Below are 26703 nucleotides of genomic sequence, written 5' to 3'. Positions count from 1 at the left end.
AGACTCCTGCTTCCTTTCTGTCCACCATATCTTATTATACATCTCTCACATCAGGAGAAATTTACCCGAACAGAGAGGGGTGTATGTGTGTGTCTGGAATGCTGTTGATTCATGGTGGGGTTCTAACCTTTTTATCCATCACTTCTAACCAGGGAAGAGTTAAACAAGGACTGAATTGGTCAAGTCAAGGGATGTGCTGATCCTAAGTATCTTCCGTCATAGTCCAATGGACACCAGATAGAGATCTGTACCCTGTTGGGGGTGTAATGGTGCTGCAGTGGGGACTTGGACTTGGAATGGGCAGTGAGAAGGGTCCACGGCTAATTGAGAAGGTCTCAGGGTTAAGAGGAAGGTAACGGGCAGGGGACACAGTGGAGGTGGGAGGAGAGAAAGGAAGAAGGTGGGTAAATGGGCTTGTATGTTTTGGATGTGTACAGTGCACAGGGATCAGCAAATGTCCGTGACCTTTAAAGCACCTGGCAAACGGGAGAGCAAAGGAAACTGGAATCAATAGGTTTAGGACATTAGAAATTCTTCTCTCTCCCACAGAGCATTCGCATGCAATGCACATGGCTCAGCTGGATGGAAAGGGGCTCTCTTAAAGGGCTTGGATGTTTAGCTTGTCACTTGCTCACCTCTTCTTATACAAGTTCCCTTTTTTCACCCCTACTTCCTTATACTGGTCACCTCGTTCATGGGTCTGTATAAATCTGCTCCTCTTGCCAAGCCTCTCCCACCCCTCATTGATTCCCCCTTTTGTCAGTCCCTTAAGCAATCCCCTCCGCCCTGCTGCAGCGACTCCACCTTCCTGAGCTCATCCACAAGGCCCCTCCCTCTTCCCCCTTCAGTTTCTGCCTAGAGTGAAACTTGTCATTTTGTATAGAAAATCTGATAGATTGCTTCCCTTTCCTGCCCTCTCTCTGCCCATCCTCATGCTGGGAGTTTCTCTGGGCAGGGCTAATTCTTCCTTGCATGTCAGGGCAGCACCGAGCACATGAGGTGGAGCCACAGATAAACACGAATGCTCTCCTGAGTTAAAGGCTTACACAGGTTTAAGTAGCGTAGTATCTCCTGGGACTGTTGCTTAATCACAACTGCCTCGCTGTGACCTGGTGCTCCCCTGTCTGTTTGATGGAGCCACCCATTTTCTATTATGTAGTTAGATTATAAATGCTTTGGGGCAGGACCCATCTTTTCATTGTGTTCAATATGTACATTTTGTACAGTACCAAGCACAGTGGGGCCCCGACTGGGGCCTCTAGACAAGACCAGAGTACAAAATAATAATTAATAATGGCATCACTGGGCTCTTGAGCGAACAGTCAGATAATGCATATATGCCATGTAATAACAGTATTTATTATAGGTAACTGGTAACTCCGAAAAATAGAGCTCCAGTGCTGATTACACAATAACTCTATCATCCACCAGATAACTCTGCAATTAATTTGTGTCACCACCATCATTTAAATATGATTTTTAATAAGAAGAGACTAATTTCTGCTGTTCTGTTAAAGGGGCATTTGGTTTTTGATTCCATAGATTTGCAAAGAGGCAACATCTTTGTTTTATCCTCTATCAAGTGAAATGAAATCTAGAAATCTCATGAAATGTAATCAATTCCTCTGTAAGGGTTCCATGATGTTTTATTTCATGTCCTCTCGTGCACCTGGAGACGGGACTTCAGCAAAGAAAGCTGCTGAAAGCACTGTTGGGATTGCTTGCTGTATGGAAAGGGCAAGGCTGAGGTTTGGAGACTAGAGGCAAGTACTCTGCAGAGCTGCCTTTTCACAGCTAAATTCTCCTCTGAGATCTGCACAGGACATCTCCGCCCCAGTCCCCTGCTGTCCTTACCCTTGAATGTGGCTGAGCTCCTGCTGCATGATTTTCCCAGGGACGGAGGTGAAGCTGACTGGTCTGTAGTTCCACAGATGATTCTTTTTCCCTTTTTGAAAGGTGGGCACTGTATTTGCCTTTTCCTAATCATCCGGGACCTCCCCCGATCACCACGAGTTTTCAGAAGTAATGGTCAATGGCTCTGCAATCACATAAGCCAACTCTCTCAGCACCCTCGGATGCATTATAGTCCGCACCCATGGACATGTGCATGTCCAGCTTTTCTAAATAGTCCTTAACCTGTTCTTTCACCACTGAGGGCTGCTCACCTCCTCCTCTGGTAGCTGACCTTGTCTGTGAAGACCGAGGGGAAAAAAAGCATTGAGTATTTCAGCTTTTTCCACATCATTTGTCACTAGGTTGCCTCCCCCATTCAGTAAGGGGCCCACACTTTCCCAGACCACCTTCTTGTTGCTAACATACCTGTAGAAACCCTCTTGTTATCCTTCACATCCCTTGATAGCTGCAACTCCAATTGTGCTTTGGCCTTCCTGGTTACAGCCCTGCATTCTCAAGCGATAGTTTTATACTCCTCCCTAGTTATCTGTCCAAGTTTCCACTTCTTGTAAACTTCCTTTTTGTGTAAGCTCACCAAAGATTTCTCTGTTAAGCCACTCTGGTCGCCTGCCATATTTGCTATTCTTTCTGCACATCGGAATGGTTTGTTTTTGCGCCCTCAATAAGACTTTTTAAAAATACAGCCAGCTCTTTTTCAATCCTGTTAAGTTCTTGGCCTCAACTTCCTGCAGCAGCAATTTTTATGGTTATGTATTGTGTGTGGGGGGGAAGTATCCAGTTTCTAGAGGATACACATCCACAACAGCTACACCTGGCCCCCTTGCTGGCCATCTCAGCAGAGAGGTCAATGACCTAACAGCCTTGGAGACACAACTATACTCAGAATGAAATTCATATTGTGCTGAAAATCAGCACGAGGCCTATGTGCTGTGAAAGTGCTAGAGGGTGAGTTTTACCTTTATCCCCTAGACCTGGTCTGTCTAGACCAAGGTGGAGACTAGCTGGTGAAATAGTTTAAGGAAGCATGTTCTGCCACTGCCCATGCCATATCTTTACTGTGGAAAAATATATTTAGTCTCAAAGGCTGCCAATATGACACCTTCCACAAGCTCTAAAGTCGCTTGAAAAAGACCTCCTAGGTATCCCATGAGGATAGGATTTAGCTTCAGGCCTTCTACACAGTGTGAAAAGATCAAGGATAAAGACACAATCCCCGACAGATCAGCTGCTTCTATTCCACAGTGTGGCAATAAGATCCTCTTCTGTCAGGATGACAAGGAGCCATCCATGCTGCAAGTGGGCATCAGCTGGTGCCCATAACAGAAGGTGAAGGATATGGGGTAGGTATTAGCATTCTTCTGTGCTTTCTATTAATCTCGCTCCACTTTCCAGGAAAGTGGCTTTTGCCTGTAGTGGTTTGTTCTTATTACAGAAAGCATGTTGAGGAATTAGAAAAGGTGCAGAAGAGGGTAACTAGTATGATAAAAGGTCTCGGGAGGTTTATAGCTGTGTGGAGAGGTTAGGAAAATTAGACTTGAATTCATTAGGAAGCAGAAGATTAAGAGAGGACATGTCTGAGATATCAAATGCTGAAGGCAAGTAGGATAGAATGGAAAATGTGTGAATGCGGAAGCAGGTTAGAAAGAACTGAAACTAAGAAAGGCCTAAGAGCCCAAAGGGGGAAGAAAATGGATAATGAATGTGTGGCAGTGCAGTGCAAGTAACTACTTCCTTGGTTGGACTGTATTGTCTGTCTGTTCAATATTTTGCAGAAAGTTTCCACTTTTTGGACAAACATCTAGTTTTTGAAAACCAAGGTTGTTGTTGGGGTTTTTTATTGGGTTTTTTTGGGGTGGGGTGGGGGAGGGTTGACCCCAAAACTGGAAAATGTCAAGAGATTTTTCTTCTCAAAAAAATATTGTTTTCAAACCAGACAACTTAATTCTGAATACTTTTGACCAGCTTCAGTAAGTACCTTTCTAATTTTGATGGAGGAAAATGCTCATTGAATATTAGAACTCTTGTGGGGAAAAGATCAGCTGTATTTGGGGGGAAATTCTGATTCTACATTCCTTTATAGCACAGAGCCTCAGCTATACGGCCTAATCAAATCCTGCACGTCAGACACCTTCAAATTAGAAATTAGGCTCAGTTTTTTAACAGTGAGGATGATTAATCACTGGAACAAACTACCGCAGGAACTGGTGGGTTCTTCACCTGTTGATATCTTCAGAACAAGACTAAATGTCTTTCTGGAAGATCTGCAGTAGGATGTGTCTACACTCGAATTGGGAAGTATGATTGCAGCACAAAGAGACATACCAGGACTAGCTTTGGCCTGGTCTACACTAAGGGCAGGGGTCGAACTAGGGTACGCAAGTTCTGAACTCCAAGTACCCTAGTTCGAACTACTTACCCGTCCAGACGCCGTGGGATCGAAGTCTGTGGCTCCAAGGTCGACTCCGCCACTGCCGTTTGCAGTGGTGGAGTTCCGGAGTTGACCGGAGCGCGCGGGGAGTTCTAACTATCGCGTCTAGATTAGACGCGATAGTTCGAACTCCGAGAAGTCGAACTCACCGCGTCGACCCATGTGGCAAGTGTAGCCAAGGCCTTTGATCTAGTTAATCAAAGCTAGCTCGAGTAACAATAGTAATGAAGTTGCAGCTCTATCAGCTAGCCCTGCCCACCAGAACCTGGGTACGTACTGGAGTAGCTGCCGCCCTTGTTGTCGTGGCTTCACTGCTATCTCAAAGCTAGCTCAGGTAGGTCTACATGTGCTGCAATCACACCTCCCAGTTGCAGTGTAGACATATCCTTAGTCAAACATAATTTCTGGGGCTCAATACAAGAGTTACTGGACGAAACACCATGGCCTGTGTTCTACAGGAAGTCACACTAGATGATCTAATGGTCTTAAAGTCTGAAGCTTCCCTGCTCGTTACTCAGGGCAAAGTTCATGAACACAAATCCATTTTTGGCTTTGCCATGGGTGGATAATGTGGCTATCCCAGTCTTTTGCTCAGGGAGCTTCTTCCCCACCCCACCAGTGTGTGTGTCTGCCGGATGAGTGAAAACTCCACAGTTCTGCTTCTCAGGGAATGATGCAAACACTGTCTTCAGTTTCATCCGTACAGGGGCGGCTCTAGGAATTCTGCCGCCCCAAGCATGGCAGGCAGGCTGCCTTCCGCGGCTTGCCTGGGGACGGTCCGCCGAAGCCGCGGGACCAGCGGACCCTCCACAGGCACGCCTGCAGGAAGTCCACCAAAGCCGCGGGACCAGCGGACTCTCCGCAGGCAAGCCGCCAAGGGCAGAACTGCCTGCCACCCTCGCGGCGCTGGCAGAGCGCCCCCCGCGGCTTGTCGCCCCAAGCACGTGCTTGGCGTGCTGGGGCCTGGAGCCGCCCCTGCATCCGCATGTACTCTCAACCCTTCCTGGGCTTTGTTTCCTGTTAATTCACAACTAAATGGCCAGCCTTTTTTTTTTCCTTCTGGTTTCATGTTCTATCCATGACAAACAATCAGAGGCAAAGCAATCTATCTGCCCAGCCTCATCTGAATGGCTTCTGTAAACTCAGGTGCCCTTTCCACAAGCACGATCCAACTTTCAAACTTGCAACTAAACCAAAACTCAGGAAATCTCCCCACAGTTTGGGGATATTTTGCCTGTCTCTAAGAGTTCAGACTTTTGCTTCCAGGGCTTGGTGTCTTCTGAGGCCAATAGCTGGCAGCAATAAGAAGGTAGGAGAGCAACTGCTGAGCATGTGTAGAGGCAGATGGGAGGGAGGAGCCAAAGCCTGGGAAGAGATGGCGAAGTCAGCTGCAGAAAGGCTTTTAAGTTTACAAAGAATTCAGTTTTGTCCTTCTGATTTCCAAATCGAGGTGCCATTTAGAACGGGGGCTGGTGCCAGTGTCCTCTTGGGGCTGGCAGTATTTACACAACTGACAGTTTTATTTGGAAACTGCAAATAGACAGTTAACACCATAAGGAAAATGCCTTACAGAGGTGAAAGGGCTGCTGTAAAGACACATTTCTCTCTGCCAAAGTCATTATCATGATGCATGCTAATGAGTTTGGAAATGACCATGCGGCTGGCAAGAGCATTCTGCAGGCAGCTTTTCAATTAAAAACAGAGGGGTGCCCAGAGTGGTCTGAAAAACTCTAAAAGGCAGTTTTCTCCTGCCCCCTGCTTCTCCATACCCATTCATAGGGTGGTACTCCCCATCCCAATGCATGGCTACATGTCCCAAGATTTCGGCCTGGAACAGGAGTGCTCTGACAGATGGGCCTAAATCTGGCCTTTCATTTGGGCAGCTTTGTGCTGCACCTGTGGTGCAAAGCTGCCGTGAAGCCAGCATTCTCCATGTGGAGGAGAATCATAGGGCAGCACAGAGCTCCTACATCACATCCTTCTAGCCACAAACGCAGGGGGTGGACTGGGGCTCCTTTATGTCCCAGCAGCTTTTGGTTTCTATAATGGCCCTTTGGGGACGGTGGCAGTTGATGTAAACAAAGGTGATCTGAAGGCCGCTCTAGGTTGTGCCAGGAACTGGCCCCATGCCTGGACAATTCCAGGATCAGGGTGTGTGCAGTTCTGGCTTTAAGACAACTTGGCATCACCCACTTTTGAACTATGATGAGGGTTCCTGAGCCAGATCTCAGTATCTAGCTCTGAGAGTGTTGTGAGCTGTCTCCGTTCATCGCAAGGAGGCGTTAACGCTCATGGTATCTAAACTTTGAGCATTTTTCATAGCTAAGGGTGTGTCTCGACTACAAAATTAAGTCAACCTAACTTATGCCACTGCGGTAATGACATCACTTGTGTGTGTCTACACTTTGCTCCTTGTGGCAGTGGTGCACCACCTCGCCAGGAGCACTTGCACAGATTCAAGTGTCAGTGTGGGCCATTGTGGGATGGCTTCTGAAAGCCAGGAATTTTTGATGTGAGCAGGGCCGGGTATCGACATTGACTCTACGCCGCTTGTGGAGGTGGTTGTTAGGTCAGTGTAGTGGAGAGTTACATTGGCGGGAGCAAAATTTTAGTGTAGATGCTTACATAGCTGGGTTGATGCAAGGCAGCTTACGTCAACCTACTCTGTGTGTAGACCAGGGCTAAGTATGTCACTGCTAGTCACTTGAGCCGACCTAGCCAGCTCTTCTGGGATTCACTGCTCCAGGGGAGCTTGTTCAGCCTAATCTTTAGTTAATAGCATGGTATAAACTACTAACCTAGGTGTGGATAGTTCCACGAGGCACTGCCCTCTGCCAGGGGTGATGTGTAAGATGCATTGTCCCAGGAGCAGAGGCAGGAGCCACTGTCTCTCAGACAGCCCTTTGGGTCATATTTCCTCCCCTCCTGGCTCCGAGGGTGAGGAAGTGTTAATTTACTGCTCGTCCAAAGATTCTTAGCTTGGGTTTTGTGGACCACCTGGCCCTTCCCATATTGCTAAATGGGAATGATCCTGCTAGAGGCGATGGGGAACCCAGTATGGCAAAGGATGAGAAACCGCTGTGCAAGCTTCTACAAGCCCTATATTACTGCCCCACATGCACTAGCTCAGCCGCACTGCGCAGCAAGTGCAAGGAGAGAACCAAGCCGCCACCTGCCTCCTCCGGGGTTGAGAATATGCAGGCAAATAGCAGCCCGGGTAGGAGTTCAAGGCGGATTCCTCTTCCCAGTACTTGTACAGATACTTCGCCCAAGTCACAATTTAACCCTAAATACATAAATAAGCCACAAGTCTTGAATGATAAAATATGCTCATTGCTCCCACTCTCTTTGAGCTGTGAGACTGGAAGCCACCACAGCTTCAGCTTCTTCTGAAACAAACTCATGCAAGCAGGGAATGAGCCACGGAGCCACGTTGTACATAGGGGAAGCTCATACCATCAATCCTACCACACTAACCACTGAGCTGTTTGATTCTAGGGTCCCTTTTTAATGTTCTTCAGCAAACAAGGCCAGTGGAGATTGAGGCTATGGATAGAAGAGCCATATCTGCAGACAATGAAATACAAATGCACTACTTGTTTCTGGTATCTTGACTCTGAAAACCGGTGGAGTTGTGAGTTTTGTGTGTCTCATACAGCTGTATGCTAACCTGAGACTCTAGAGATAAAGAAACCGGGTATTTAGGTAGCAAAAGCACCTTTGCCATACTGACTCCCCTTTTCCTTATGGGAGAATTCAGCCTGTTAGTTTAGGAGATCCCCTTGCTGCTTTTTACTCTTAGCCTTTTTCCTACCTGTTATTTTCTATCTCCTTAATATCTGGTGAAGCCTTCATGATAAAGATACCTGTGGGCTTTTTTCCGTATTCCCCTAACATTGGTGCAAAACAGGAGTAACTCCATTTACACCAGTGAAGTTACACCAGTGTGAGTGAGAGCACAAGCAGGCTCTTTTGGTGATTGTTTCTGATTTTGTGGGCTGTATCCAACTATGAGCCACATTCTGCTGCCAGTTACAGCCCCGTACTCTTACTCAATGGAGTTGCCTAGGTGTAACTGAGAACTGCGTCTGGCACATACAGCCTTTCTGCCACCCTTTGGCTCCCTCTGTAACTCGCTCAATCACTTTGTGCATCAGACCCCCTTGGATAAAATGAGGATTGTAATAAAGTCTGTAATAAAGGCAACGATTGTCTCTTACTATGTGTATGTCCAGCACCTAGCGCAACAGGGCCCCAGTCTCCGTTGTGATGGCTAGGCATGACTGTAATATAAATAATTAACAACTATCATAGGCTACGGTTGTACTTATTCCCCAGGTAGAACAGCAGTGAGAGGAGACAAAACAGTGTGTGGATGTGGGTGTTTGTTTGAGAGGAGATATATACTCCTCTTGGTTGTCCATGAAAATCCACCCAGTGTTTCTTGTTCTTTTGCATTTACACCCTCAAGATCCTTTCCTGTTCACTTCCATCCTGGAGTTAAATGGAAGCTGTTAATTACATTGCACATCTGCCACATTTGCACTGCACCTGCAGCCCATGCTTGGCTCAGTACAGATACACACAGCTGACTCCATGAGCCCTTTCATTTGGCAAAGGCACTATTTTCCAGCTGAGCCTGGAGGGTCAAGATGCTCCATTTTACAGCAGAAGGTCACATGACTGTGCAGTCTGTTGTAGCTCATTTGAACTGTGTTGCAACCAGTGGCTAAAAAAAATCCTTTAAAAAAAACAAAATAAAATAACTTTGTCTCTGTTACCACATCAGACAGGCCTGTCTTATGTTAACAAAAACTTTTCAGTAACCTGCAGAAGAGGAAAAATACTCTGTTCTCCTAGGCTAAAACCATAAATCCTCATCTGGTGCAAATCCATGTAGTTCCATTTAAGTCAATGGAACTGTGCAGATTGACACCAGCTGAGGATCTGGCCCTTAAAGTATCTTGTAAACTTAATGTTGGTAACTAGCTACCGATGGGGAACACAGTTGTAGCTCTGATCCTGCAAACGTTTCACATTTATCTTTAAGCATGCAAACAGACACTTTCAGTGGAACTGCTCAGGTACTTAAAGTGAAGGACTGTCATAAGCGTTTAACATAAGAACGGCCATACTGGGTCAGATAAAAGGTCCATTTAGCCCAGTATCCTGTCTTCTGACAGTGGCCAATGCCAGATGGCCCAGAGGGAATGAACAGAACAGGTAATCATCAGGTGATCCATTCCGTCTCGCTCATTTCCCAGCTTCTGGCAAACAGAGGCGAGGGACACCATCCCTGTCCATCCTCTTGCTCTGGTAGCAACCATTTCCAATGGCGAATGGGTATCAAAGGGTATTTAATCCATCTTCCTGTTGTTGAAATAGATTCTTATTTCCAGTCACACATAACTGATCGCATACTGCTGATAAACTTTTTTATATATTTTTTTTTTCTTTTGGAAGTTGTGAGCTACTATATTTCTTCTAGCAATAAATTGGAGTTTTACGAGTGTGAAATGCATTTCTTCACTCTTTCCCTCTGTAACGATTGTGGTGGGAGTGTTTACCTCTCCCAGCTGCCTTCTGTATGGCCAGCAGCGTGACAATGGCAAGGCACCATCTGGCTCTCCCTGATTTTGCCAGCTGTAGGTGTAATCACCAGGGCAATTTCAGAGTCCAAAATCCCATGTGCTCCTGTACTGGGGCCTGGGGTGGGGCGGGGAGGATGAGTGCGCTGGTACATGGAGGTACAATGAGAGTCTTTGAAAATGTTCCCTAGCTTCCTAGGGAATCAAGCACTGCTTCGTGTTCCCATGGCATCAGCTTGAAAGCACCTGGCTAATGTGCACTGGGAAGCAAACGGCCCATGCCCAACTGCTGCCACTTGTGTCTGGAGCTGGCATTTCCAAGTGGACTCATTCAGGGGTTACAGGCATGCTGGTGGGAGTGACGGTAGAGAGGCTGAGTCTCTGGGTGCCGGCTGTTTGGAGTGGTTCTGTATGGCACTGGCTAACTTGATGATCACCAGCTTCGGTTGCCCCATTGCTGTGCAGGGTGCTGTACAGATCTAGGACAAAAGGTCTGGCTACATTTTGAGGTGGGGTATGATTCCCAGCTCGAGGAGACTTATTCGTGCTAGTGCTGATTGAGCAATTGGGCTAAAATAGGTTGTAACCACAACTGCACAAGTGGCAGGAGGGACTTGCAACCCTGAGCCTGGGCAGCAGCCAGCAGCTTGGGTGGGTGGATTTCACCTGCGCATCATCCTATGCTGCCTCAGCTTCACTGCTATTGTTACTTGAGCTAGTTCTCATCAGTTTAGTTTGGGTGTATCTATGCGTGCTGCAGTCACATCTCCCGATTGCAGTGTAGACATATGCTAAGCAGCATGTAGCCCGTTCACCTCACCTGCCAGTAAAGCCTCGTTTGGGAGTAATAACTATCTTCACTTCTGGACTCTGCTATGTACAGGAAAGAGAACGACATGATTTGTCTTATACAGATCTCGTACTAAGGCATGGGACTGGGAACCAAGTGATCTCCAGCTCTGCCACCCAATCTCTCTGTGCCTCAGTTCCTCATCTGGAAAGTAGGGATAACAATGCTGCTTTTCTCCCACTCTTTGCCTCTTTTTGTCCAGTTAGAGTGTAAGATCTTGGGCCAGGGACTGCCTCTTACTATGTGTACGTACAATACCTAGGACAATGATACCCTGCTCTCAGCTGGGGCCATACGTGCTGCTGTAAATAAAAATACATTTTATACATAATAAGGAACCTGGTACAATAGGCAGCACAGAATGGGCTCACTTGTGTTTAGCCTGAGGTCAGATTGAATCAATAACAGGATTAAAATCCATGTTCCCGCTGGTTTCCGGTTCTTTGTTCTAACTACTTGTGGGTTCTGATTTTCAGAGCATCTGCACCTTCCATTGACTTCAACTGAAGTTGAGGGTCTTCCACATTTGAGGGTGTTTGGGTGGAGTCTTCAGTGGGGCTACTCTAGATTTATGCTAGGGTAGTTCAGGGCAGAATCTGGGCCACAGAGTAGTTATGGAATCTGTAGGTGGGTTTCAGAAGTGCTGAAGACCTTCAACTTCAGTTGAAGTCAATGGGAATCTAGCATTCCAGTTCAGCACCATCTCTATGGGAAAAGGGTGTTTGTCCTATTCCCCCTACTTCAGCAAATGACATCTGGTAGGGTGCCTTCCTAGTGGCTTGCGATTCCAGCGTAGAAGGACGTGCAAGCTGCACCAAACTGACAAAATATTGTCTGACTGAATCATGTTGAAATCACTTCAAGTTGTACTTGCCTGTAAACCTCTGTGGTGCAGGTCAGTGCAATGCCCTAGTTGCCTTGATTTGAATAATTTTAAGGAGTGCCAAACACACACAGCTAACAAAGCACCTGAATAATAGATTGCCTGCTAAGGATTATGGGGATTCTGCAAGGACTGGCAAAAAAGGGTCAGTCTGGGAGGAAGGTTATTTAAACGCAGGTGACATTTACGTTCTGCTGGGTGTTACAGTTTCCTTTAGTTAAAACAGCTAGAACTTCTGTTTATTCATATTTGCCAATCAATAAATCCCTGGTGGAGGTAAAATAAAATTTCTATGGGTAATAGAACCAATCCTACCCTCCTTTCACTCAGATGTAATGAGTGTCACCATGAGAGTGATTTTTGGGCTGTCTGAAAGTGATGCTTCCCCTTCTGTTTAATTGCTCTACAGGAAGCTGTGCGAGATCATGATGCAGAGGGCAAAACACCCTCCTAAAGCCTCCGGTTTTATCCTCTACGAAGAAGAGACTCTGCTGGGGATGTAAAATGGAGTTCTGAATGTTTCAGTGCTGGAAGGGGCAAATGCTCACCAGACAACTCCACGGCAGGACTCTTCACTTCTGCTTTATTAGGAATACAGGAGGAAAAAAAGGACTTGAAGCAGGTAAGTTTCAATTACACGACAGTGCACCGAAAGGTGAGATAAGCCTGGTTTCCAGAGACATTGAGTACCTGCAGCTCCCCTTGACTTTGGTAGGAATTGTGGGTGTTCAGCACCTCTGAAAATCAGGCCCCACAATTGAGCTGAATCCGACCAACTGCTGCCTTCCTGAAACCCAGCTCCATGTCTTTTCATCTGCCTGCCTGAGGTGGAGCTTTTTCCCCTGCCTCAGCAACAGCAGGACTATATTGGAGAATATTTATATCTGTGGATGTGATCCAAGAGTCATAATGCCTAACCTTTGGTTGTATGAAAAGGATCTTCTTTCCTTTGTCCCCATCCACCGGGGGAGGGGATGAAGGATACAGTGACCTTAATTGCATTCTCCTAAGTGCAAGGCCTGCAGATGGCTAATAGCTAGTCAGCTAATGCCAGTGATCACAAAGGGGGCAGGTAGGAGGTGAGGTCATGCCATAAGAACATAAGAATGGCCATCCTGGGTCAGACCAAAGGTCCATCTAGCCCAGTATCCTGTCTTCTGACAATGGCCAATGCCAGGTGCCCCAGAGGGAATGAACAAAACAGGTAACCATCAAGTGATCCATTCCCTGTCGCCTAATCCCAGCTTCTGGCAATCAGAGGCTAGGAATACCATCCCTGCCCATCCTGACTAATGCCATTGATGTTCCTATCCTCCATGAATTTATGTAGTTCTTTTTTTCGCCCTGTTATGGTCTTGGTCTTCACAACATCCTCTGGCAAAGAGTTCCACAGGTTGACAGTGTGTTGTGTGAAGAAATACTTCCTTCTGTTTGTTTTAAACCCGCTGCCTATTTTATTTGGTGACCCCTAAGAGGTCATTTGGTTCCATGTAGAGGAGCATGTGCTGTTTCCTTTTAAAAGCTGTACTGGTGGGCATGCTCTCCTCGTTGTTGGCAGAGACTGAGCCAGGATCCCTGGACCAGTGCCCATAAGCCACAACAAAGCCCAGAAGTCATTAAGAGTATACATGTGGGTGAGGCTCAGCAAAGGTGCTGTGCTAGGGGACAGCAGCTACTACTCTAAGGGAACGGCAGCATGGTTCTACTCCATACCTGTCCCCTTGAGGATGGCTGGTGCTGCTAGCTCAAGCAAAGGGTCACAGAGCTTGTGATCTAGAGGGAGTAACCACAAGGATATTAAATACTGGAAAAAACTGTGCTTATTAAAAGTAAGGTTAAAGTAAAGGTGGGTGAAGGATTGTGCAAGTAAAACAGTTATTTTAAAGCAATCAAATCCTACCATAATCCATGCTATCCATCTTGCTACTGACTTAAAAAATTACACTGTGCACAGGGGAAAAGCCGGAGTGAAAGTTGTTCAGTGGAATTTAAAATTTCTGTCTAATTGGTCTGCAATGCTAATTAGTGCTAATAGTCCTTGAGACAGGTCTGATAATTAGTGAGTTTCATATCCAGTAGGGAAGCCGAGCTCAACACCTGCTTAACGTTGCTTCTAGATGCTAATGAATGAGGTGCTGTATTGTGGCAGTGGGGTTTATTTTTCTAACAGCCTTACATATTGCTGCTTTAACCCCAATTCTACAAACCCTTATGCCCAGGCTTTATTTTGTGCATGTAAATAATCCCCCCGAAGTCTTGGATAATACATGCTGCACTCCTACGCTTGGATTATGTAGGAGTCTAGCACATCTGGAGAGGGTTCCGTATAGGAGTTTCAGTCTCTGGGACCCATTATCCTTTGCTCACTGAACTGAAGTCACTGGGCTGGATCACCAGCTGGTGTAAATTGGCATATATTGATTGTTTATCCAAGACCTAAGAGCCTCAGGCCCAAATCCTGAAGTCGATATAAAATAGAACAAGAAGGAAAGACCTTTACACTCATGGCTATCTGGGCACATGTGAGTAACGTAAGTAATTCCTCCTTTTCCAGGAAATGTCCATGTTCGAATGACCACGCCTCACTATTTGCCTTGTCTGGTGTTGTGTTCGCTTGTCATTCGATAGTGGAAGCCTGCATGGGAAGGACCTGGTCCTGCTTTGGCAATAATCTTCCATTGTACATTTAGGGTGTTATAGACATGATTAGTAATAATGTGACTTGCAGTGGAGTCCTTGGTATTCAATTATGACATTACGGGGTGCAATCCAGACCAGTTAGGGATGCCTGGGGTGCCTCACAATGCTTTGTTGTTATAGCTCCCACATGGGCCGCTCACAAACAGGAAAGCAGCATGCAGGGCACACCCTAAGTGTCTGCGTATAGCTCCTGCCAGCAACACTTCAATCACACTCTGGCTTCCACCAGCCTTGGTTGCCTCAGGGTGGCCTCAACACCCCTAGTCCCAGATTTCCCCCCCAAAATGCATTTTATACTGCACTGTCCAGCCCGCTCCTGGACAATTCAGATAACAAAAAGGTCTGTTGTTCCTGTAAGAGAACAATATACAACAACTTGTTGCTCCTTTTAAATGGAGTTACCACACAGCCCAATTTAACAACAACACTGGATTAGTTTTGATTTAAAGAATAAAACAAGTTTATTTAATGAAAGAAGATAGGATTGTCAGTGAGTACAAGCATTAAGGCATTAAAGTCAGAAATGGTTACAAGAAAAATAAAGAGAAAACTCTTTCTAAACTTAACAAATCAGACTTGGTTCAAGCTGAAATCTTGCCACATGTTTTCAGTACATTGCTGACCAAACCCTCAGGCAAGGATTTGCTCTCAAAGTCCAACGCCTGTTTCCTTTTTCTTAGGTGAAAAGAGAAAGAGGGACAGAGAGAGAACTTAGGGTGTTTTTGCCCTTCACTTCTAGAGTTCAGTCACCCTTTGAACTGCATTTTCCTGAAAGAGACCTGTAGATAAAGTTCTTTCCAGCTGAGAGAAAGGAGACATGGAGGTGTTACGCTGTTTCTTTTAACCTGTGTATACTGAAATGCAGTTTTTCTTTGTCTTCTTTCTTCCCTGCTCGCTGTCTAAGGCAGGGGTCCCCAACGTGGTGCCTGCGTCCTGGCCAGCGGTAGAGCATCCGCCGAAATGCCGCCGAATTTCTGCGATGTTTCAGCGGCGATGCCTCTCGATGATGCCACTTGCTGCCGACAAGCGACGTCATCGAGAGGTGTCACCGCCGAATTTCGGCGGGTGCTCCACCGCCGCCACGGTCCTTCGTCTGGCACCCACTGGTCTAAGGACTCTGTTTGCAGCTTACATGTAAATTGAGGTAAATAGATCCCTTTAAGACGGGCTTGCTTGACCAGTTCTGCTTCACTGGGGCTACGTGAGTTTGAACATGTGCCTTTAACATCATACAGGTGGACTTCATAACGTTACACACAGTGCTGCTACATACATTCACCGTGATATTGACCAGTGAGGAGTTAGTTTTCAAATGATACCTCAAGGCATATTTTGTATAGAGATTATTACGATATGTGTAAGGTGTGACTACAGTGGTGCAGTCGGTCACACCAGTTACAGGGGAATGTTTTGTGTAACTAATAAATGAACCATAGCATTATAGTGCCTTTGCAGTAACCCCAGGCTTATTTCAAGGGAAGTATGGTGGGTTTCCTTATCCCTTCCCTTTATGTTCACTGTGTAATCACCGGTTCCACTTGATTAACAGTTCACTCATTGCTTTCTCACCCTCGGCTCAGCGATGCTGAGCATTGCTACCCAATACAACAAATGGGGCCAGGATGTTCGGCATCCAGTAGGACTGAGCACTGGTAAAACATGGCTCCAGTTTTCCCCAGTTTCTTTCTTTTAATCAGAGGTTTTATGGAAAAACTGATTTAACTTTTTGAAAGAATGGTCTAAACTTTGTTCCAAGCAGCTCCCCTCGACCGTTCAGTCCAGGGAGTTGTCATAAGAGCATAGCTAAGGAGAATCTGAGCAGAGATCCCTTCTACAAAGCAGGTATGTCAGGAGTGCTCGTGATGCTTGGCTCAGCTATGCTGGTAAATTAAGAGAAATGGCTTCATTAAAGCCATCTGTGCGTCAACCATTTTATTTCTCTCCGAGAAGCAATTTAGCTTTTGCTATGCTAAGCTATAGAACAGAGACTGCAGATTATAGGCTTACAGGCAGTTCCAAGTGTGAAGCAGCAGTATAAGTCTGTGGCATTAGGAGCTGGCACTTTGAACACAACTCTTGGCGACAGTTAATTGCCCCGGGAGTGGAGAAATATTACCTTCGGCTTGACAAAAGTTATTGTATTAAACACACACGTTTCCAAATTCACTGTCTGCTTGAAGACAATTGTCTCTGCTGAAAAAGCATTCCCGCTGTGCTCTAGAAATAAGAAAAGAAACAATTTCCATTGTTAAGCCCTCCCTAGTGACAGCACCTCTTCTACCACCACGCCTTAACGTCAACTTCCTAAGTAAAGATATATAATTGGTTTCTTATGAAGGAATGGTGGACTTTTCAGAAGCACTTGGTGCTGGCCTCGCCCTGCTCCCATGGAGGTCAACAGGAGCAGCGTTAGGCCAAGCATGAGTACTTTTAGAAAATCCCACCCTAAATTAGGTGCGGAATGGAATTCTGCTAAGGAAACAGTCATATTTAACAGCCCGTCTCTCCTGTCTTAGTTTTACATCCGCCCTTTGGCTTGGTTGGCATTGCTGTGTCCGTCAGAGGTGTGAAAACCACACACTGCTGGCTGAAATAGCTATGCTGACCTATTCCCCAGTGCAGATGCAGCTATGCTGATAGGAAAATGCTTCCATCAATATAGCTACTGTCATTCAGGGAGGTGGTGTTCCTACACTAACCCTTTTGTCAATGCAGGCTGCGTCTGCACTAGAGGGTTATGCCCCTATCGCCTCCATGGTATACACCTACCCTGTGATTTGAATGTGGTTAGTTCTAGATTACACTGGCGTAAGGGTGAAATACACCCGTGAGCAGAGCGTGGTCTCCGGTACAGGCCTGGAATTAGCAACAATGAAAGCCTCTTAACTACAAAGCTTGGAAACCCTTCAGTGCAGATTGGCTGGCGGGGGTGGGGGAGGGACAAGGCTTCAGAGGTTGCCATTGATCTCCTTGACTTTCAGGAAAATTCAATTTCAGTTTATGGTTTTTGATATGGGCAAGTGCAAATACCCTGTAAGACACAGAACCGAAATTACTACAGGAAGCAGCCACAACACAGGTCAATATATTAGCCTGCCAAGGCTTTAGAGCTTAGGCAAGGGAATTTATTCTCCAAACAGACTACACCGTAGAAAAGCAATTCCTTTGTTACCAGAGTCATTATGCATACTCCTGCAGTCACATGGAACCGGAGTCTGGACATCAGAATGCAGTCTCCTGCCTCACAGGCCTTCAGAATACTGGACAGTAGAGATAAAGAGATTAAAAATGAGCAGCTGAGTCTCAGTCCTGCTCTCACTGAAGTCAGTGAAAGTCTTTCGATTAGCCCTTACTCGTTATTCCCTGGTACCACAGCAGTACCCACAGGCGCTCCCTCCTATGGATGAGATGACAGAGGGAGCTAATCAGTATTTCTATTGCTGCAGCATCACATCTGGAAGGAAGTGTGATTTCGAGAGGCTGTGCTGCTGAGAATGGCATTAACAAAACAGCAGCTCCGGCAGGTGTTCAGGTGAAAACTAATATCAAAGCTGCCCTGACAATGCCAGGCAGGGACTTCTTTGACACACTGAATTGTACTAACATCTATGAAACTAAACTTGGTTTGTGTAAGGCCCCAAAGCTAAGGGCTTGATTGGTGCTCAGATTCCACAATGGGGGCATATCATAAGAACAGGAATACAACAGGGGGTAGTTGCATTGTCGGTCTAACGATCAGGCTGTGCAGTCCTTTCCAGAAGCCACTTTGCCCCTAAATGTTTGATAAACAAAAATATCTGTGCCCTGAACACATTGCAAAGCAAACTGATCTCATTCCGATATACCCAGGCTATCTATACGGTGGGTACTATAACATCCCAGAGAAGTGGATCTTACAGTAATAAGATGTGATAATTTTCCAGTATTTTAAAATCAATTAGCATGCCAGATGAGAACCCCGGATTTACAAAATGGGAGGGCGGGGGGTGGTGGTTATGTGGTGGAGAAATGGTTTTAAAAATCCATGTTAGGGAAACCGTGAAAAGCTTCTCTAAAAAAGGAAGCAATCAACACTTACTTCCAACTCCTTATGACAAATACTGGATTTCTGAGGGTGCATTCTCACTGTTTCTTTAAATTCTGCCCATTGCACTCGCAGACTATGTAAATCTGTAAACGTGGACATGGATTATTATTGTTGTTTGATTGTGCCCAAAGGTGTGTTGGATGCCTTTTACAGTACAGATAAAGAGATGGTCCCTGCCTCGAAGGACTTGCACTATCATTTCAGACATGAAGCAACAAATAGGGAACAACTTTCTCTAGCCGCTGATAGCAACCAGCTCATGGGGATTATTCACTTTGGGTTTGAAACAACCCATTGAAGTGAATGGAAGGAGGAAGGATGGTTCAGTGGTTAGAGTAATTAGCCTGGGCTCTGGGAGATCTGGATTCAATTCCTGCTGTCCCACAAACTTCCTGTGTGAACCTGGGCAAGTCACTTAGTCTCTCTGTATCTCAGTGCCCCCTGGAGATAATACTTCCCCACCTCACAGAAGGTTGTGAGAATCAGTACATTAAATGTTGTGAGGTGCTCACATAGTACAGTGATGGGGGCCACATAAGTGTGCTAGTTAGATAGGCTTTTTATTGACTTCAGTCTGGGTTGGATCTATTTCATGGTAGATCAAGTTTGTTTTGTCTGCGCAATTGACACATGTAATTATTGACTCACTTCTCACTGCGTCCCAGCAGAAAGGCGATCTGGATCGGTGCTGGGAAGGAGATCCACGCACAGGGATCGACATTGAGAAAGGCCTGGAAATTGTGGTGGGAGACGCAGATAAACAGGGCAACAAAGAGGTACCATTAGTGGGGGAGGCAGAGGATTACCTGACTGAAGGGAGCATCCTTGGGAAATCCGCTGTAGTTGCGACTTCTTCTGAATGTCTGACCTGACATCAGCGCCAGTTCCTACGGAGTGACCGTCACTGCTTGTGAGCCCATTTGGAGTCCGGTCAAAGCCAAGGCCTGGATTTTCAAAGGCGTGTGCAGGCGCCCAACTCGCATCTAAAGTAAATGGAATTGGGGTTCCTCTGTCCTGTAGGCTCCTTTGAAAATTCCCACCCAAATCATTTTCATTCTTCCCCCGTATCACCCTGCCACGTTTTATGGAAACACTGCACCGTATGATGTACGTAAGACTGGCGCTCGGTGGTTTTGAGGAAGTCCATTTTCTTTTGAGTAGATTAGAACTCTCGGTACTAACATGATGCCCTTCCCCTCCGCAGCATTTCACAGACGCTGGGACAAAACCAGGGGTCAGGTCTGAATTTGGCCCGTTGGCTGTGTAATCCAGGCACTAGCCCTGGGAGGTCATGGTGATTTCTGAATTTGCAGATGGGGAAACTGTGTAAGGTAGGGACTCGATCAGAGGCAGGATCAGAGCTGAGAGCACCCTGTGCTGAGACGACTCATCTCTCAATACCACCCAGCTACTGAATCTATCACATTACAGTGGATACCAATTTGGCACATGCTAAAACTCTGGGAGCTCATTGTGCCCCGTCCTTTCCCACAGAGGGGATAAAGAAACTTTCTCCTCTTTGTAACCAGGCGTGACAGCAGCACTAGACTCTCTGGGGCACCACCACGGAGAGGGAGATCGAGTTGCACCTAATAAAAGGTGCATCAGCAGCTGTCAAGCAAGCTCCCGCAGAAGCACTGAGCCTGTGTGGTGAGGTTCATCAACTCTGGGAGCTCCCTCTTCCATCTTGAGCCGGGAGTCAAAGCCTCACTGCTTAGACTGGCAAATATATTGAAGAGCTGCCTGTGCAGGATTATACTGTGTCTGTATACTATGTTTACCCAATGGCAAAGTCATAAATGGAAGACCAGAGTTGAAAACACAATAGGCGTTCTCACTGGAATTCCCGCTGTGTCTCAACTGACCAGAAAAGCTGTCTCCATTTGCCAGCTAAATGCACCTCTCCAGAACAGAGCTGTAATCACAAAATCCATGGCTATGGAAATCAGAACAAGAGTGTTAGAAACCCTGTGGACCTACAGTCTAAAACGATAACCTAGTTTTTTAGGTAGATAAGTGCCATGACCAATTGCCCAAATCTTTCTTTTGTACTGCCATCTAGCTCACTGCAGTTCTGGGTGGAAGCCTCTGAAGGAGGTAAATAGTAATAGCCTTTTCTTTTTTTTTCCTTCACTGAAACAATCGTCAAGTGTTTGCCTACTATCCTCTGTATGTTAGTGTCATTTTACCCTGCAACCTTACTGTAAAAATGTGCTGCTCTTTGTTCCCCGTGTTCATATCGAGACAAAACAATTTTAAAAAATCCATAATTAAACTGAGCTTTCTCCCCCTAGAGAAATGTGTAAAGATTTTCAATAGAAATGTAACAAGGCCAGAGAAAACTGGCCATTCTCTTGTGACACCATATTTTCTGAGCGCTGTCTCCACAGTAATAAAATATGACACAATCAATGATAGCACAGCTGAGGAAAAGTGGCCAATTAAAGGGGAGCACAGCGTCTGGGGCCCCTTTGTAATGCAGGTTGATTTAAGATCGTGCACCGCTCTGAATTGTCTCTTCCTGACAAATCTGTTCAACATTGCTGGATTTGGAGAGCATGGAATTAATTCATCCTTATGGGATATGTTCCGTCTTAACTGAGAGCTGGCTAATCCAGTGTGTTAGAAATGGACCAAACTTTGTCTTCTCTCTCTCTAACAAAAGGGCAATCACAACACAAACTCTTTTTGTGACTCTTAAAAATTTTAAATATTTGACCCTATAAATAAACTTATCATTGTCCATGCATACTTGGATTGTAAGCTCTTTGGGTGGGGATAGTCTTTGTTCTGAATTTTTGTCAGGGCCGGGCATGATGGAGTCCTGCTCCATGACTCGAGCTGCAAATAAAGATAAAAAGCCCCACCTGTGTCAGTGTTTGGTGGTATGAGAATGCACATCGTGAATCCTTGAGATGAATTTGGGGAAGTTCTCTGGCCTGTGTTAGCCAGATCCCATCTGGCTTTGGAATCTACGAATTGTTCAGAAGAAAACTCCTTTCCTAATTTCCTTGCCACTTTCTCTCAGAATCAGACAAGACTTCCTGGGTCAAATTCGTGCATGTGTCGAAGTGAAACTAAGGAAGGCTGAACTGGTGTCACATTATTACACCTTCCAGCCTGTACTCTGTGAGGGAACTCGACCAGCAGTAACCAGGACCCTCTAACATGTTCTCAGGCCTGGCTACCCTTGTCCTTCATATTGAACAGCACATTAGGTAACTTATGTGTTTTAACTTGATGCATTTTCCCAGTAAGAAACTCAACCACTTATGGACCAAATTCAGAAGCAGGGAGAGGGAGTCAAATTACATACAGTGGGGGGCTGACAATAAACAGGAGGATGTCGTTTTAGAAGCTGGGTTATAACTTGTCCATATGACACCATGAAGAGGAGTACAGAGGCACAGTGTGTTGGGGAGGGTCCTTTGTGAGGCCAAAACTTCTCCCAACCCCCTGCATGTGTGGATAAAGGATAAGTGCCTTGGCTCTGTCCTCACAATGCACCAGCCAGCACAGCTGAGCTGCATGGAAGAGGATATAATCGGCTGTTGGTGCAGACCAATAGAAGACTGCTATCCCCCACCCTAGAGCCAGAGGGAAGCCAGGGAAGGGATTGTGACTTGCAGTCAAACATCTTTCACCAGCTGTTGGAGGGGCACAGCCAAGTGCAACTTCTAACTCAGGGGATGTGTAAAATTACAATCTAGCCCTAAAGTTGACATTTTCCACTTTGCAGTTAGTCACTTTTCCTGCTTCACCCTTCTCTTGCAGGGTACGCTAATGCTACCCCACCGCTGCCCCAGAGGCACCTTTCAGATTGCATTCCTTGACTATGGCTCATGTGGTAAATCCTGCTCCAGTAAAGCTAATTGCTGGAAGGTGCTTTCAATGGGAGCTGAGGCTTGTAGGAAGAGGTTCTGCCAGGTAATGAAACGTTGACTCCAACTCAAGGATTCTTTTTTACTTGCTTCTACATTCTGAGACACATTGGCTTTGATTTCCCTGTTGTGTAGAGCTCTGCAACTCTCTGCCCGATCCATCTGGCTGGTGATGGTGGTGGTGGTGATGACGATAAGGTGGTGTCTGCGTTTTCAGGGCAGGTCCTTTTGGAAACACAAACTGGGGCTGCTAGGGACTTTGGCGATGAACTGAATGTAATTAAATCTCAAATAAAAAGCAAATGAAGGGTATAGGGCTGGGTTTGCTTCACTGGAGAGCGCTGGAAGAGAGCCAGCACAGTCCAAGCCTCAGCCCGGTGTGCCTAAGTACTGTAACTGCTGTAGCAATGCAAGAAGGAGCTGCTGGAGTTTCTCCACTTCTGAGAGCGCCCAAGCTCGGGGGAATTGTGTTGCTGTAGCTGATATATGCAAGATGAGCCAAACATGATGACAGGGACTGAAGAACAATGTGGGGTGACCCTGTCTGCTCCCTGGTGATTTCCTTTTGGTGTTGTTTCTTGCCAGGGTGCGAGTTCTCAAATCATCATACGTCTTCATGGCTCTTATCAAGCCATGCTGAGCAGCTCTTGTATTTGCAAACATTTATTTAAGCACCACAGGCCAACTGAAGACCAGGAAGTTGATACCAATCCCACAGCACAGATGGTTGGAAATTGCACCTGTCTGCATCAGCAGAGTCAATGGACTAGAAGAGGAAGACAACACATGCCCTCACCAGGGATTCTTTCAGTTCAAGGCAGCTTTAAAACATGTGGTTAGGGCTCCTTGGGAGTCCTGATGCTGGCAGAAAGGCTCATCCACTTAGTGTCCTACTTGTGCTCCCTCCCCGGCTGGGCCAGCTCACTGTCTGAACTGCACCGATCAGCTGTGACTGCCTCTAGTTCTGAGCAGATTTTGAGCTGCCGCGGGCACAGTCCCAGAGTTCTCACCTGGAGAAGCCCTTGGACCTGGGATGGAAGAGAACCCCTGGGGTAAGAGGGATCAATCCAGCTGATTTCAGTGGTGTTGTATCCATGGACCCAGGTCTGAACTGAGTTAAGACTTGACGATCTGGCCCTTTTTGAACAGTACCTTCCTGCCATGCCCTGGGAGGGACAGGGAGGGGTAAGAGAGGCTGGAAGTGGCAAAAAGACAATAGATCATTCTTTTAAGTGTGTGCAAAGGCCTAGATGTTCAGTCTGTCTCCTTGCCATCATCTAGCAGAGAACCTAGTGAACACCAGATTGCTGTGATCCAGCGCCCCTGCCTGTGCGTTATGTTCTTGGATGCAATATCTGTGATTTTGTAAAGCTGCTACTGTTGGTGACCTGATTCAAAGATGAAACCACTGGCTGTGCGTGCACAGCTGGGACTTGACTGGGTGAGAGGGCGAGACCAGTGTTGACTCAGCTGCCGAGTTTAAAATAAATGGGATTGGTTGTAGGAAGAGCACAGTTCCCCCTCTGTTTCTAAACACAGAGGAAAGCTCCCCCACTCTTCCCTGGCTTGGGAAAGACGTGCAGCCTGATAGCACCCCCTCTTCCTTGGATGGGGCAGTGAGATCTCCCCCTCTGGTTTTCAGTCTACTTTTACCACTATCGCACTGCGCTGGCAATATGAATCAAGGGGATTTTAAAGTGGGGTGACTGTACTTTGTTTGCATCTGATCTCACGTGCTGCTCAAAAACCAGCTCGGAATGCGTTTGTCTGATATGTGTAACCCACTGAGGAGTTGTTCCAGATCCCCCTCTGTGTTCGATCTACAGGGAATATGAATCTGTTGCAGCCCCAGCAAGGGAGTCCGGCTTGTTAGCCCAAGCTGGAGCAGCTCACGTTTCAGTTGTGGAGGTCACCCGGTCACTTCCTGGTGTGTTGGCCAAGATGGCTGCCCTCGTACATGCCTCTTGGAGGGTATGATGCTTGTGTCTTTAAAAAGTATAAACCATACACTAGAAAAGGAGGTGTTAGTAGGTGTTTGCCACACAAGCTGAGGAAACAGTCAGCATTGGTGTTCATGCTCTCCTTACGGAGTTCAGTCTAACCACATTTGTTGCGATACACAGGGTTATTTTTTTCCTTGTCATTTTATTAGACTAATTCCCGCTGAGTGACAGGGAATTCAGTTCTCTTCCCCTCTTTGGTACCTCTGAACAATCTGTCCCCATCTACTGTGTCACCGTGTCACTTTGGAAGGATGTCTGTGTAAGAGAGAGGTGCTGGAGCTCAACCTCAAAGCTCAATGTTAATAGTTCTTCTCTTGTAATCAGTCTGTTTGGAGTCAGATGACAGTCTTTATTCCTGTGCTGTAGGTAACAGTCAAATCCTGTAATTTATCCATCACAGGAAAGCCATAGTGATTGAATTCATCTAATAGGATTGGAAACGTGGGCACAACTATGGGGATAATGAGAGAGGTATATTTATCCCATTTAAGGGTGAGATGCTGTCACACCTGCTTGTGTGTTGAGTAATGTCTTATTCCTCAATTGGTCAATGGGACTATTCAACACGAGTAAGGGTTGCAGAATCTAGCCCTAATTGGAGAGATTATTCCACTATTGTGTGTAGGGGGAGGGAAGGATTACATTTTACAAGCTTTATGAAAACATCAGGGGTCCTAGCAGCTGTTCAAAAAATTAATTGGAAGGCATGAGTGGGAGTGTTGTCTCTGCTTGTGTCAGATCTCCTAAGAAGAACAAAGACTTCACTAAACCCCTCTCTGGCTGATTTATGAATGGTTTCTTGAGGTCAGTTTCCTTTCATTTCCATCAAAAATGGGAGGGAAGTGTTAATGGCACTACTTAATTTCCAGAAATACCGGACAGCCTCCAGGAGGTGATGCTGCTTAATATGACAGCCAGTCTATATCAGTGACGTCGTAATATCATTGCCTCATGTAGATAAAGGCAAAACACTTTAACCCCCACATTCAGAAATATCTGTACCTCTGCATCTGGAGGGCAGATGTTTGAGGATGGTCACTGATAGCAGAGTGGGTCTAGTGAGTGTCCTAAATAAAATCCCAACCACCTGTTTAAAAAAAAGCTACACCCAACCCCCCACCCCGGACAATCTGTGCAGGTTGAGAAACTGGGAGTGGGGGAGGAACCACACGTTTTTTTCAATTGCTTTTCAGGCCCTTGCCATTCCCACTTCAGAAGAGATGAAGGGTGGTGCGTGTGGGTCTGTTAATAGGGGAAAGAGTCCAACTTCTGAGTCTGAGTTGGAATCATGCAAAGCTCAGAAGTTTCATCTGAGTTTGGCTTTGAAACTTTCGATTTCATTAGAACCCAAAGCAAAACTCAAGGATGCAAAGCTCATGCCAAGCAATCTTAAAGAACGGTTTGCTGAGCACCCCATACCGTCAGTCACGCACATACTCGCTAACTGCAGTTGCCACGGTTCAGCTACCTACGCTGCTCCCAGTGTTCTGCTCTTTTTACCTATAAAATGAACGAATTCCCATGAGGGAGCTGCCTCGTCTCTAGGGGCTGCCCCTGAAATCCCGCTAATTGAAAAAGAAGCACAGCATCTGTGAAACGTATTGTGCACAATGTTGTGCCACTGCTGCACTGCAGTTTTCTGCTTTTGTTCTCTCGCTGATCCATAGGTATAATAGAAACCCCTCTTCTTTATTCCTCAGAAGCAAAAGTTGCCTTATCTTCAAAGAACTCAGAAATAGCTTCATTACTCAAGGAGAGTGGAGCAGGTGTCATCTGGGAGTGTTTTGTTTGGGTTTTGTAGGTGGTCACTTGCTCCAAGCAGTGACTCAACTGAAAATTGCTGGGAGATTTAAAACAAAAACCAAACAGGAAAACATGACAGCTAGTCCCATTACTGTTTTGTTTTCTATTAATCCTGCCCACTCATGCTTTATCTACTCTGCTCATGTGGCATTTGCTTGTATACGTTTTTTTTTAATAATGGGCTAAGAATAGGCAGCTCTGCTGATGCCTTCTGATTGCTTTCTCCTGATCATTTCAAATGTTCTAGAAGTACAGGGGCTCTTAATTTTTCTTGCGACACCAGTTTCCCGCCAATCAGGGTTATTCAACTAAGTAAATGCTTTGCCTGAGGGGTTACATTTACTCTTGAGGCACGGGGGCTGAGCTGTGAGTTCAAGCCTTTGTGGCTGCGTTTGATGGGGGCATAATTAAAACATGCTAATTTTTTTTTGTAGTGTTTAGTAAGTTTAAATCTACATCTGAGACCTGAATGGAGCCTGACGCTAATCACAGCAAAACAATCATACCTAGGAAAATGGCTTAGAGAAAAGGAATTCCCTAGGAAAGGAAGAATCCCTCAGTGTAGC

At 46.0% G+C, this 26703-nt stretch overlaps 1 protein-coding gene across 2 annotated transcripts in view; it reads left to right on the top strand.

Moving 5' to 3' along the window:
- The window catches only part of GALNT9 (polypeptide N-acetylgalactosaminyltransferase 9), a 684555-nt gene that overhangs the window by 308873 nt on the left and 348979 nt on the right, over positions 1-26703 (top strand). For both annotated transcript variants that reach the window (XM_044990515.1, XM_044990516.1), the window contains one exon: positions 12073-12285. In XM_044990515.1, coding sequence (XP_044846450.1) covers positions 12180-12285 — 106 coding nt within the window. In that variant the 5' untranslated portion in view covers positions 12073-12179. The remainder of the gene's footprint in view (positions 1-12072; positions 12286-26703) is intronic.

The sequence above is a fragment of the Mauremys mutica genome, chromosome 16 (genome assembly GCF_020497125.1).
Source record: "Mauremys mutica isolate MM-2020 ecotype Southern chromosome 16, ASM2049712v1, whole genome shotgun sequence".
Lineage (NCBI taxonomy): Eukaryota > Metazoa > Chordata > Testudines > Geoemydidae > Mauremys > Mauremys mutica.
The sequence above is the reverse complement of the archived record's forward strand: the minus strand, read 5'-3'. Positions and strand labels throughout refer to the sequence as shown.